Source organism: Doryrhamphus excisus, chromosome 20, assembly GCF_030265055.1.
Source record: "Doryrhamphus excisus isolate RoL2022-K1 chromosome 20, RoL_Dexc_1.0, whole genome shotgun sequence".
NCBI classification, from domain to species: Eukaryota; Metazoa; Chordata; class Actinopteri; order Syngnathiformes; family Syngnathidae; genus Doryrhamphus; species Doryrhamphus excisus.
In genome coordinates, this window is record NC_080485.1 from 12,551,989 (window position 1) to 12,566,564 (window position 14,576).

Here is a 14,576-nt window from a genome sequence, read left to right on the forward strand (position 1 = left end):
GAACATTTACGGTGAGTGTTGGACGTAATTTTAACTCTTTAAGTGAGCCGCCATATGGATGTCTATTCATACTTTTATTGTTTTGGCCCCTTTTTGCCCCATCATCCACCTTTCTGACCCTCTATGTGTGTTTACCTTGAGGTCCCGGTACACGATCTTGGCCGAGTGCAGGTAGTCGAGGGCCGACACGATCTCTGCGCCGTAGAAGCGCGTCCGCTCCTCGGAGAACACCCTCTCTCTGGACAAATGGAAAAACAGCTGCAGAGGGGGGAAAAAGAGAAGAGAGGAGAGGATGAGAGGAAAACGATGGTGGGGATAGGAGTGTAGGGGAGTGTGGGGGGTGGGGGGGGGATTGCAGCAGGGACGGCACAGCAATAATTACTGATTTATTGGAGGAAATTAGCACAACACAAACTGGCTGCCCGCACCATATTGAGATGATAGATGGTGGAGAGGAGGGCGAGCTGGGAATGTGTGGAAAGAGTGAGGAAGGTGGCGGGGGCTGTCTCTGAGGAGGGTGGGTGGATGGAGGCTCTCAGCAGCTGGCACCTCATCTAGAAGAGCCCCCCCCCACCCCCCCTAACATACATACACACAAGCAAACCTTCCACGTTAGCCTCTAGGCTAGGCTGACAAGGCGCTGGCATAAAGTTTGGCGGCGGGGGCCAAATCAAGGGTTTAATCAATACGCCAGTCTCGTTAAAGAGAGGCTGCATCCAGTCCCCCCCCCCCGACTGCCTCCAGTATGACGCTCATTAGCGGTCTATCTGCCCCCCTCTGAGCCTACATTTTCATTCACTCCATTCTTTGGCAAGTTTTTGGCAAAGAACTCCTTTACGTACTTTGCCTTGCTTTTTTTTTTTTTTTTTTTGCCCAGTCCCAGGTGGCGTGAACCCCCCCAAGTGACACCCTCCCCTCGTAGCCTCGCTCTCTCTCTCTCCCCAGCCGTCACTTGTCAAGTTGTCACTGTGACGCCGCTTACACATGTGGCACTCAAACGTGGCACCGGCCTGCTGTGCCGCAACAGTGGAGTGGTACAAATTACCCACGAGGCCACGGGGCACACATCTCCCCATTAATTGTTCAGGGAGGTTTGCATATGGCCGCTGGAGTGATGCTCACGGACCACCTTGCCGAGACGGTGTGCGACTGCTTTGGTGACGCTAACACGACAGGTGGGCCTTCATCAGTGTACTGGCAGCTGTGACTGTGGCAGGTTTGTAATTGGCCGAGCGTGTGCGATGTGTGGCCACAATTTGTCCGGGGAGGAGGGGCGGGGGAGGATATGCTGTGTGTGTGTGTGTGTTTGTCGGTGTCTTTCGTGTGCGTTTGCTCAGGCCTGGCGCCGACCGTAGCGCCTTGCTCGCTGGAAGGGGGAGCAGGTGACAGCTACACTGAGGGAATGAAGCAAGATTGCAAAGAGTCCCGATTAAAAAGCGGAGGAATGGAGGTATGGAAAAGTGGGAGGAATCCAAACTCATTTTGTCTCAGACTGTCACTCTGGTTATTGGTGCCCCACAGGTGAGTTCACAAATAGACGCAAGCAGGAAAAGAGATGAGACGAGCCAACTGGCGGACAAAATGACTCTGTTAGAAAGTAACTCTAACAGTCCACTTTCATCATTTGTTGTTTGCGCGTCTTACCGTCCCTGCAACATGTTCTAATTGGAATTTAGCAGTAAACTGTACAAAAAAAATCCATTCATTCATAAGTGGAGTTAATTGTCAGCGAAATGAGAGTCCTGAAACACTCAAAAAAAGGAAAAAAAAATTGCAAAAATGCTGCTCTGGTAATGCTAAGTGTAATGTTTTTTTTTTAATGGGGACTGGCTTTTAAGTAATTAATCAAACATTAAAAAAACAGCATTACTATTTTAAAATAAAATAAATTGTAAAATATATACATCAAATATTCATTAATTTTCTTTCATTCATTCATTCACTGTAAATCTCCAATACTTTTCAAGTAACACTTCTTTATTAAATGTATTCATTTTTGGTCCATATAAGTATTGCAACAATAGCGGGAACTCTTCAAATGTGACCTTTATAATTCCGCACACAAGTTTTCAATTATTATTTTTGAACTAAATATTGTGACAGTAAAGGATGATGATTAACACAGATGGAGAACCACATAAAAACACATCTTGACAACAGATAATAATGCTTAGTTTTTAAGGAAAATGTAACAATGTAAGAATATTGTGATTGTAGTCTGCAATGCTTATTTAGTTACGTGACGGGAAAACACATTACAAAGATTGGGCAAATGTATTAGAGAGTGTGTGCAGCTTACCTCGCCCCCGTTCACATACTCCATGACGAAACAGAGGCGGTCTTTTGTCTGGAATGAATACTTCAATGACTGAAACACAACAAACATTCAATGAGCGCACACACACACACACACACACACACACTGAAAGAACACTGTCATTGTAGGGCAATCTAATAGCATAACTCATTGTGTTTATCATGTTCTTTCTTATTCAGAGTCTTAGTATGTTGAAATTCTCAGCAGAAAAAAAAATGTAGCTTTAGATGGTTCATCTTTGTATGTGCTTATGCAAACAATCTCGTGTGAAGTAGGAGCGCACGTGCGTTTACTTTGAAGGAATGGAGACGCTAAACAAAAGAACAGTTGGTCTCTGCGTCTCTTTGTGGCTGCAGATGTGAAAGTGGTATGAAAAAAAAAAAAACTAAGACGCGAACGTATTTGGAGGTTAGCGCAGCAGACGGGCTTGCGACAGAAGTGAGCAGTAGCTGATGTGTCTGCGCAAACACCAAACAAAAAGAACGCACGCTAACAGATGCGTCCATTATTGTACGACAATTTGACGCCGCGCTCGTAATTAGCCTCGAGAGACGCAGGTACGTATAGGATCAATACAGTGCCTTATGTGTTTGTGAGTGCTGCAGATGTAGGAAGCACATTTGCATACGTCCGAACAGTATGTGTGAATGCGGAGCCTTTGTGTGCTGTGTATGGAAGACTCACGGTGAGAAAAGGGTGTCTGGTGTTTTTCAGTACTCGGCTTTCCGTGAGGGTGTGCGCCACTTCATCCTGTACACACAAAGGCGACAAAAAAAAATGTGTTTGAAAATAAAAAGTGAATTAAAGAGAGCTAGTAGCATTTAACATTTCACACAAGAGCAGACAGGACATTTTTATCAAGGGACGAGCATTCTGCACTGGACCGACCTTGGCAATGATAACTTCTTTCTTCAGAATCTTCATGGCATAGTATTTCCCACTGGCCTTCTCCCGGACCAGAATCACTTTACCGAAGGTTCCCTTTCCTAACAACTTCAGGTAGTCGAAGTCGCTCATTGTCTGTGTGGAAGAAACCAAAAACACACGACTGTTGGAAGTCTGGAAACGCTGAAACAATGCTTTAAAGAGCTACCAGGAGCTACCTCATTTGGACCAGCTAACCAAAAGGTCAATGTATACGAATGTGCATAAACAGTGTGAGTGGCTATCTATTTCCAAAATAAAAGTACAGTAAACCTCGGATATATCGGAAATTCGCTCACAACGGACAGATAAAAAAGAACCAATTTTTCTGTAATGCATTTCCAATAAAAATTCATTGCATATATCAGATTTTTTATAACGGATTTCGCCTATTTCAGACAAAATCTCCAGTCCCGTTCCAATGCATTTCCATTAAATTTCCCTCGCATATATCGGATGGCCGCATCGTTATGCTAATCTTGTTGATGTCACTGGCTATTGTCTTTCTCCTGGCTCCAGATTTAGGACAAATATAAAAGTGAGTGACGTCAATAATACTAGCACAGCAGTGAATGAGATCTTAACCTCACTATTGGAAATAACGTAGGCCTGACGGGCGTAACAGGGCCTAGCTTAATTAACAATTTGTTATGCTCAGAGTCCAATAAAGTTAAATTCTCATTACCTTACGTCTCTTTTCATTGCCCAGTCCAGGTACATTGGAAACATAGTCAAGGAAGTGCCTTTTTATAACGGATAAAATCCGATTTACGCATATACCGGATATAAATCCGATATATGCGTAAAACAGACATTTTCCGGTATACGCATATAACGGATTTCGCTTATATCGGACAAAACCAGTGGGAACAATTGAATCCGATATATCCGAGGTTTACTGTACAATTAAATGTCGCCTGCCATGTAAATAAAAGTTTATTAAACATGCTCTTATAATTTGCTACACCACATAAGTGCATAAAACGTACTTCTGAGGGCATACTCGGACTAGGCCATTCGTACCATGATAAGTCTTTTACCACCATTCCTCTCCTGGCCCCCTATTGGCTAGTGCTCACATCGAACATTGAATGCTTAGACCAGTTGTGCAGTCGCTTATACACTGCTGTATTATTGCACATTTCCTTGACTTTGTTGATTATTTCTACAGCAGCTGTCTAATTACTTAGCATTAATGAAGTTATATGTCTCCATCATATATGTATACTCATCTGTATACACCAGTCATTATTTGCACTATGACCCATTGATCATTGCACTAAAATTAATATATCTGCTCCTGCATATGCTCCTGTGCAATACTATGTGTATTTTTGGATATCTTGTATATATCTTGTTAAATTGTCTTTTTTTACTCTACTTTATATACTTTTTTTTTTTTTAACTTGACTACTGCAGCTCTCCAATTTCGTTGTACATCTTGTATAATGACAATAAAGGCCATTCCATTCCATTCCACATACATGAATGTAGCCATGAGTGAGCGTGCCGTGGGTTTTCTTTTGGGAATTTCTATCCATTTTTGTTATGAACTGTGTGGGTTTTCATTAAGAATGAGCAGGGAGCGATGGAATTGCTATGTAGCGTGCTTGCATGTTCGTATATGCCTGCAATCCCAGCATGGTATGATTGACCTAGCAGGAGTACACCCTTGCTTAAAACTTTGCAGTTCAAACCACAACACGACAATACGATAGCATTAGCATCATCTCACACAGAAGAAATACCCAGCAGGAATGCAGTTTCAATGTTTTTAACCAAATAAAAAAAAAATTTAAGAGGAAGTTCCCATACATTTGTTACAACCTTGCGTTTGTGGTGCGTGGTGGAGATGTCCATCTCCTCCTCCACCATGTTGTCGATATTGGAGGTGGGGCTGCACTGCATCCTCTCCTCCTCTTGCCTCTGCAGCTTGTCTGCGACCATCTGGATGGCCTCTGTCCACTCATCTCTGAAGAGACAACGTAAAAAAAAAAAAAAAACTTCAGAAATCATGAAGAACTTCAATTAAGTGAGCTGTACGTTTGCGTGTGTGCAGCCATTATTCAGATCACACAACGACCAGCGGAGAAGCATGCAAATAAGCACATTTATTTGACATTAACGCTCATTTGTTTAACAGAGAGCAAAATGGTCACCGAGAGAATCGAGCCAATGAGCAATGATCATGGAGCAGAACTAATGCTTATCAGCATTATGTGTGTAAAATGCCCGCCCCTGTATTAGAGGGAACAATGCACTGCTGTTTGCAAACACTGTTCCCCCCCATTGGCTTTTCATTAGCACACTTGCTCAACATCTGCTGGGACAAAGTTTGTCAATTAGTGTGGGTGGGTGTGTGTGCGTGCGTGCGTGGGAATAGAGACTCTGCCATACATCAGGACATGGCCAGTTATTAGCTTTAACGATGATGAATATAACGACTTAAACCAGCAACCGAGCTTGTATCTGCTTTAAGTAGCAAGCAGAAGGAAATCAATCAATACATTGCATCATCAGCTAATATTTTTTTTATTTTTTTAAATGATAAAATTTGAGAGTTATTTTATAAAGATGTCACACTTGGCATGCTTGAAGCGCTTTCCTTACATTTCCGTCTTGGATGATCTCTGCCCAAACAGAGTTAACTCTGTGCCACATTCAGGGCTTACATGGGCGCAGACAGTCAACTGAGGTGAGCCTATAAGATGACATTTAAACATTCCCAAAATCCTTGGCGCTCTGCAAGCAAGCAAGCAAGTCGGGATTTACACACATTTGCCACGCTCACACAGCAGAGACGGGAATAATGAACCCTGTTTGACTCCCAAATGATCACCCCTGTGTTGTTTTTTGTCTTATTTTGAGATACATGCCCATATGTTTCCCGGAGGGATTTGGAAGAACATCTATCTGAACCTAAACGGAGCAGCGTGTTTTTTTCAAGATCTGAATCCCCTTTTTCCTGCAAAGACTTCAGAGCGTACCCTACACACTCCAAAACAAGGGCAAACTCTACTCACACTCAATTGACAACAATAGAGCACTCAGTCTGTGTGTGTGTGTGTGTGTGTGCATGTAGCTACATGAAAAGCAACGGGAACTCTCTCAAGGTCACAAAGCAGATAAATGCTCCCTCTCTCTTGGTTTGACTGTTTTTAGTATAATGAGTTTTTTTGCTAATGAGAGATAATGGGCCTGTCTACAGTCAGGCGCCGCGCCAGCATGTGCGCCGCCCTCGCCACTCACGGCTGCGGCTGTGCAGGCTGGAGAGCTGCCAGGAGCGCTGGTACAGTACGGCGGATACTGTAAAATACACACACACACACACACATGCACACTTGAGCAGTTGCGGTGCTCGTGCAGGCGCCTTTTGCACAAGGGGGGCACACTCTTTTTACCACTGCACATCTGGAGCTGATGTTTACACCTGACTTTATTAGATGATCAAATGTAGTTATTCAGTTAATTACTGAATGTTTATTTGATTATCTGGCTATTACACGCGCACACACACACACACACACACACACACACACACACATACACACAGTTGAAGAATGCACAGGAGCATCTGTGGTCTTCTGGGCAAAGCTGTTCATTTTCTGGAGATAAACACCTCAGCTCCTCAGAAAGGAACGGAGCAGCTGGAGAATTTATGCCGACGCTACTTGAAAGGTCTCCGCTCCTCTGTGTCTCACTCACACACACACATACTGTACGTACACACACACACACACACACGCGCGCTCAGTCATACCTCTGTCCTTGATAGTACATATCCAACATCACATACGGTCATTAATGTTTAGTAAAACTTTTTTAAAGCCAAGTGTGGTTGTCTGTCATCCAGCGACTGACCTCTCATCGGGTGAGTCCACGTGGAACGTCCTCTCAATGACGGTGGTCCACTGCAGGCAGCGTATGATGAAGGTGTTTGGCTTGGGCCTCTCCGTCTTCATCAGCTGACATTCTGCAAACATCAGATGGAAACTTTTCCATAAAGATTCCCCACTTGAGGGAGTTGCAGGTGAGACAAGTTCTACTTGGATTATTGACCTCTACTTAAGAGTACAAGTGCAGAATTGTTTCCTCACACGAGACTTCCAAAATTTTGGTGTGACTTTGTTCATGTATTTATCCAGAAAATGCTGATTGAATTACAAATTCAGGTTCCGCTTGAATATAGAAGCACCGCCCCTCAGGAGAGACTGGCTGCTGGAATGTTCTGGGCAATGACAAAAGAAATTCTGCGCATATTTTTCTGTAACTCTGAAACTAGCTAGCATGAGTTAGTTAGGGTTTTCACAACTTCCACTAGTAGTAATCCAGACCAGTGCTTCCAAGTGATGATTGTATTTATTGATGTATTTCATTTTACCATGTTATTAGCTAAATATTGATTCAGAACTGTTCGGAATGATGTCACAAAACAGAGGTTTGGACTTTGGTGTTGGGCCGCACGGTGACCAAGTGGTTAGCCTGTTGGTGACACAGTCAGGAGATTTGAAAGACTTGTGTTCAATTGTCTGTGTGGAGTCTGCATGTTCTCCCCGTGCATGTGTGGGATTTTCCGGGTACTCCGGCTTCATTCCCACATTCCAAAAACATGCCAGGTTAACAACTGCAGGCTCTAAATTGTCCATAGGTATGAATGTGAGTGTGAAAGGTTGCTTGGGTATATGTGGCCTGTGATTGGTTGACAACCAGTTCAGGGTGTACCCCCCGCCTCTCGACAAAGACCGCTGGGATAGGCTCCAACATACCCCCGCGACCCTCGTGAGGACTAGTGGCATAGAAAACGGATGGATGGATTTTGAAGTTGTTGAGGGATGAGCAATGCTATATAGCATTTTAGCATATAATTAATGGTTTATACGTATAATTGCGACGGGGGCGGCACGGCGGACGAGTGGTTAGCGCGCAGACCTCACAGCTAGGAGACCAGGGTTCAATCCCACCCTCGGCCATCTCTGTGTGGAGTTTGCAAGTTCTCCTCATGCATGCGTGGGTTTTCTCCGGGTACTCCGGTTTCCTCCCACATTCCAAAAACATGCTAGGTTAATTGGCGACTCCAAATTGTCCATAGGTATGAATGTGAGTGTGAATGGTTGTTTGTCTATATGTGCCCTGTGATTGGCTGGCCACCAGTCCAGGGTGTACCCCATTGGCCAATTGAAATGAGATAACTTTTGCACAATATTGTAATGTATTTAGATGATAACCGGTATCAGAATTCTAATATCTGACATATGATTATGTGTTATAAGCTATGACTTTCAGGCAAGTACACCACTGGCACAGATGAAGCTGGTCTGTCATTGAGTTCAAAAAGAAATGTAATAATAACTTCCACTGCTGAGGATTCAAACACGTCCGCTTCTCTGTGCCAAAGGATGATATGCGCTGCTGCACAAACGCATCTGGTGAATATCTGAAGAATCACAACGCGGTGGAAATGGGCAGTACATTAGGCCATTTGTACACAAAGGCAGCGACGTACGCACACATAGCCAGATGGGGCCGCAAGCTCGCTGTAGGGAAAAGGAGGGACGCATTGCGATGATGTGTCCTCTCATCCTCCAGTCCTCATCTGTTCATCTTTCTTCTTCTGCGTTTCACCCTCTCCTCTTTTGTCTCTGCTCTTACCTCTCCTGTCCTCTGCTATCCCTTACTCCAATTACTTTCTGTTTAAGCAAAGCGCGGCACAGCGTGTCATGGCTCAGCCTAAATTTAGACAAGAAGGTTAATGGTGATGCCACTCGGGTCCAACGCGCTGCAGAGTTACAATTCACACACACACGCGCAAAAAAAAAGTTACTACCTGGCCTGCTGTGCTGCTAGAAAACAAGGTCACGGTATGGTCGATGCCAAAAAATAAAAAAACACTCACACCTCCACAGGCGCATGCAAGCACACAAACACATAAACACACACAAAGATGATAAGTTTGAATGCTAGTTGAAATTGGGTTTGCCACAGCAGGCAACTGCAAAAATCTGTGTAGCAGTTTAGTGGGTGGATGAGAGTGCATGCATCAGTGTGTGTGTGTGTGTGTGTGTGTAGTCCCTCTGCAGGGAACAGGCCTGTACCATCTCTGCTCCATCTGACCACTTCTGTTGTTCACTCACACAAGCACACACACACACAGAGATAAACAAACACACGCACGTACGTACACAGGCGTACAAACACACACGCCACCTGGCCTCCCAGCTTTGGGCAACAGATGTGGCAGTGCCAGCGCCGTGCCAAGCAACCGGGGCCGGATGTATGGCCTGGCTTGTCCTCCGCACAAACTCTTTTTTTTTTTTCCCCATTCTCCTCCTTTTCCTCCTTTCCCGATCCCACCATCGATCTACTCCTCCCTGTCTGTTTGACACTAACTGTCCTCCCACCCACATTATCCATGAAAATACTAAACCTCACCTCCTTGTCCCTTTTACCAGTCTCTAATATTTTCTCTTGTGTCCACATAAAAGAGGCAAAATTACCCTTACATATCATTATTAAAAATATTTAGACGTCTATGCAAACGCCGAGCAGCGCTTTTAGTAAGCCTTACAGGGAACACATCATTTTGGGTGTCTGTGGCTCCAAGAAGTATTAAAGTGTACTTTGTCCACGTGTATGGACAGTGTAAGTCTGGCAAATATCACATACAACAACATAAAAATTAACGAGTGGGGCAGGAGGACATGAGCGCTAACAACATTCACATACAGTAGCTAGGTGAGCTACAGTGCTAACATTGCACTCACATTTTAACAGCAATTTTGACAGAACACATCCCCGAGACTTGTGGGAAAATACTCTGTGGTCTGAAGAGAAAAGTTTTTGGAACATTTTGGAAGTTGCGTAACCGCAATTCTAAAAAAAAAGATCATACCAACAGTAAAATATGGTGGTGGTAGTGTGATGGTCTACGGCTTCAGAGCCTTCTCGCAGCATGGTTAAGTGTCTCTAAACTTTTGACTGGTATTGTGCACACACGCAAGCATACCAATCACACCATTAGAGTCGAGGTTAGATTTTTTTCGGAGATGCACATCACACTACACAAAGAAGTTCGCAGGAGGAGGAGCAGAGCGAGCTGGTGTAGCATACGCTGGTGCCTCGACACAGGAGCATTATTTGCAAAGACCTGAAAAGAGAAAATGCGTACTTGGAGAGCAGTGAAGGGTATAAGCCAGGGGTCTCAAACTCAATTTACTTGGGGGCCACTGGAGCTAGGGTCTGGGCGAGACTGGGCCGCATCAGGTTTTCAAAAAAAAAAAAACGCATTTATTAAAAACAGCAAAATGAATAAACTTAAATATAACCAAAGCTCTGATAAAACATTCCACTGTTCTCAAATATCTTACTTTTTATTTTTCGACACAAAATAAAAAGAAAAATAAATAAACAAATCAAGAATAAAGACAATCAATCAATCAGTAATAAATAAATATAATAACAAAAAAACGGCAAATAAAAACTTAAACCACATATAGTTGGTGGGTACATATTGCGCAACTGCAGGGTCAGATGCTAACTCGCAAACTAGAGAGCTAGCGACCTAAACGGTAGCCTTCAAGTTATTTCCTTTAAACTTAAATAGCCAAAAACTTACCACTTCCACACGGATAGGGAGGATAACTACAGTTAACAGTTATTTAACCTTTAACATGAACATTAATCAAACGTAATAATTTTTTCTGGGTACATGATACCATACAGCATCCATATCAAACTTGCGCGGGCCGCACTAACATTAAACTTTCATATTAAGGCGGGGGCCTCAAACCACATTTGGCCCGCGGGCCGCGTGTTTGAGACCCCTGGTATAAGCGTAGTCAAAATGCGTGTGGAGTACGAAAGATCTGCGCTGGCAGATCTGCTGTCAGATCATGTTGAGTAAAGACCCATAAACATCACAGACAACAACACCAGCATGCGGCCATTTACTTATCAAGAGACATATGCCGTATGTTAAACTCTAAAGATGTTTAATCCGTTTAATCCATCATAATCACGGGTTGCAATCAAACTAAATTCTGACTTTTGCCTCTGTTCCGACACCCTAACCCCGTTCAAAATACAGCACCAACTGCTAATTGATTTCAACGACAGGTGTTTTGCAGTATGAACAATGAGGGGGCCATGTTGGTTGTGCTGAGAGTGAGACACGTTCAAAGAAATCCTGCTAACTCATTAGCTGGTTAATTGCACATGTCAACAATGCTGTGGAGCTTGTTAGCCAGGTGCAGACACGTGAATTAATGACTAATGCTTCATTACCGAAGCATCTGTAAAGTGCACCGATGAAATGGTGTCGGCGGTGTACCATTTCACTGTGGCTCACGACGGTTTATGAACGGTTTGGTCTGTATGCGTACGTTTTTAAAGCAAATGTGACACTTCAGCGTAAGAAATGAAAATTGTAATGCAAGTTTCAGCTGGGATGTCGCTGCTTATTACATACTTGCTACAGAGAAGTTATTCAGAGGGTAGGGGAGGTCGGCGTCCTGAGGTTTCTCCTTGTAGCCGATGAAAGAGCCGTCCGTCTTTAACAGGAAGTAACGTGGCCGCCAGTTCTTTATGTATTCACCTGGAGACACAAAAGACAGGGAAGTTCATTTGTATTGTATTATTATGTATTATTAATAATGATTGCGAATACAAGTCTGACTCCTTCAGCGTTAACATTTATTAATCACCATTTGCAAATATGTCAAAATCCACGTATACGTGGACCCAAATATTCCAATTGCATTTGGTTTATTTGCTCAAACTGAAAGAATTTAACCTTTGTATACGCCTCATTCCGAAAGAATAGTGCCAATCCGAATGAATATATAATCGGATTAACAGGGGTGAAATATTCCTTTCCCCAATCCGATTGAGGTATCTTGTAGCCGCTCCAACGGAAAGTCGTCAGGGTGCGTTTTTCTTCTTCTGTTGTTTATTGGTGGTTGGCAAGCAGCTTTCATGTGCATTAGCGCCATCAGTGGAACAGAATCTAAACCCTTTCAATACGCCATTCATAAGTCCATAAGTCAAAAGAAAATATATATCTATATAAAACATGTACAGAGTTGAATTATAAAATATTAGCACGATTGAATTTGATCCTTTCCTGGTTAAATTTATCATATCGCATGCTCAGATATGACGTAACACGCAGCTTCAGACGTTCTTCAGTTTGAAAAATGGAAGCCAGCAGTTTTTGATCCAAACTAAATTTCAAGACTGGACAAACAAAAAATGGCAATACGGAATTATTCCAACAAAGAACAACTCAGGGAAGTTTTACTACAAATGCCCCATTGACTATTCTGGTTGATTATAGCGACGCATGTAGACAAGAGATCGGAATATTCCTTTCCATGTATAACCAGTGTTTCCGGAAAAGTCATTCGGAAAGAGAAAAACTCCTCATGTAAACATGGCTACTGTCTAGTGTCCGTGGTGTAAAGACTGGCAGAGCAATGTAATATCGGTCCGTGTGGCAACACCTAGCTCGTTCCTCCAATAAACTTAGTGATGTTTTCCAATAAAAAAAAACGTACCGTGGCTCAAAAAAGGTTGAAAAACACTGCTATAATGTACACACATATACACAAACACACAAGCACGGTATCTCTATGACTCAAACAGTGTCTGCCTGCCAGATTCCGATCGGATTATTGTGTAAAATATGACAAAAACATGTTTACCCAAGCTCAACTCAAACTGACCATGCCAGGGGCATCATCTGGCTGATGCAGGGGCAGGTGTCGAGGTTGCGACCCCTCTCAGGCTCACACACACACACAAGCATACTTTCTGGAAGCTGGAAATGAGGTAGGATGAAACAAGATTACACATAGAATATCCCTTCTCGGAGTGCAGTTAAAAAAAAAAAAACATCTGCTGCCCAGTTGGTGTCAGGCTGGCACAAATTGGCACTGATGTGGCACCGCAGCTTTTTTTTTTCCCGATGACCCGCCACAGGATTACCAGTGTCAAACAGTTCCACAACACAGAGGCAGATCATGCTCACCGGAGACAAACACAGTTGGACAAGAACGGCGAGTATTAAATAGGCAGCTACTTCTTGATGAAAAACAACAACAAAAAAAGTGACACTCATTTCAACACTTTCAAGCGCCAAGAGCTGTGTAAACATTCCGCTATCTCTTTTCAAACAACAAAAATGTAAAAAAAAAAAAACAAAAACACAGAAGGACACAAATGTTCTTTCTTTCGCAACCCATTTTTAATTAACTGTTCCTCCAGCATACACCTGGTGGAAATAGACGAATGGCATCTGTGCACAACACACACAAATCTGGGTAACAGCTCTGATCACCTTTTTTCGGGCTAATTCGCCGCGAGAGGAGAATAGGCGCCGCGTATCTGCACGCCTTCTATTTGAGACATCCATTTAAAGCTGGAATGACAGCAGGCCACACTCGTTAGCACGTCGCGGAAAAAACACCTGCTCCGCCGAAGGGACCATGTGACTGCGGGCCCTGCCGGTACCTCAGAGTCCTGTCGGCGGTGGAGGTGTGTGTGTGTGTGTGTGTGTGTGTGTGTGTGTGTGTGTGTGCACATAGCAGCTGATTCGAGCCTCTACACAGATAAGGAAATGCGGTTAGGTGCCAAGACATGGTTGTGATTGCTGGAAAAAAAAAAAAAAAAAATCACACGTTTCCCCCCTTCTCAGTCTTTATTTTTCTTCTTCTTAACAACTCCACCCACTCAAACCCCCCTCACGCATATTTCCTCCTCTTGTCCTCTCAGTAGCAAAGCATATTCTTTGGATCACTTGCTGCTGATAAACAGAACAATGAAAGCGGCTGAACAGAAATAGTGAAGGAGAACACAAAGGACTGCTAATAAAAGCACCAGGGTGTCATTATTGCTATGTGTGATTAAAACAATACTGTACTATGCAAGTGGAAATTAGGCTTTGCAGTTTTTTTTTTTCATAGTCATAACTGTATGTAAACCCTAAAGTTACACTCCACTTGAAATTTGTCACACAGCTCCATAAAAAAAAAAAAAAGGTGATTGGTCGAAACACCACAAAATATGGTACATTTTACACATGCGTGTAAAATTAAGCATGAAAATAAAACACATTATATAAAAGTATGTACATTAGCAGCTGTGTATAGCAAGAGCATTGAACCCAAGAAAGCATTCATGTGGCCTAAATGAACTCACAACAAACCAGATTGCAGAAAAAAAGCTCAAACGGATGAGAAGAAAAGTTAAACTGATAAAAAACTATAATAAAACTGGCAGTGCCGAGCGCCTCGCTGGTCCAAGTCCAGTCATTTCTCTGAGTCACTTTCAAGATAAAGTG

The 14,576-nt window shown here is 43.1% G+C and overlaps 1 protein-coding gene across 4 annotated transcripts in view; it reads right to left on the reverse strand.

Moving 5' to 3' along the window:
• akt3a (v-akt murine thymoma viral oncogene homolog 3a) overlaps positions 1–14,576 on the reverse strand; it is a 50,133-nt gene that overhangs the window by 8,956 nt on the left and 26,601 nt on the right. For 3 of the 4 annotated variants that reach the window (XM_058059292.1, XM_058059291.1, XM_058059290.1), the window contains exons 3-9: positions 11,706–11,831; positions 7,103–7,214; positions 5,057–5,213; positions 3,206–3,337; positions 3,002–3,067; positions 2,300–2,368; positions 136–258 (exon numbers count right to left, since the gene is read on the reverse strand). In XM_058059292.1, coding sequence (XP_057915275.1) covers positions 136–258; positions 2,300–2,368; positions 3,002–3,067; positions 3,206–3,337; positions 5,057–5,213; positions 7,103–7,214; positions 11,706–11,831 — 785 coding nt within the window. The remainder of the gene's footprint in view (positions 1–135; positions 259–2,299; positions 2,369–3,001; positions 3,068–3,205; positions 3,338–5,056; positions 5,214–7,102; positions 7,215–11,705; positions 11,832–14,576) is intronic. The other variant, XM_058059293.1, reaches the window with a different exon arrangement.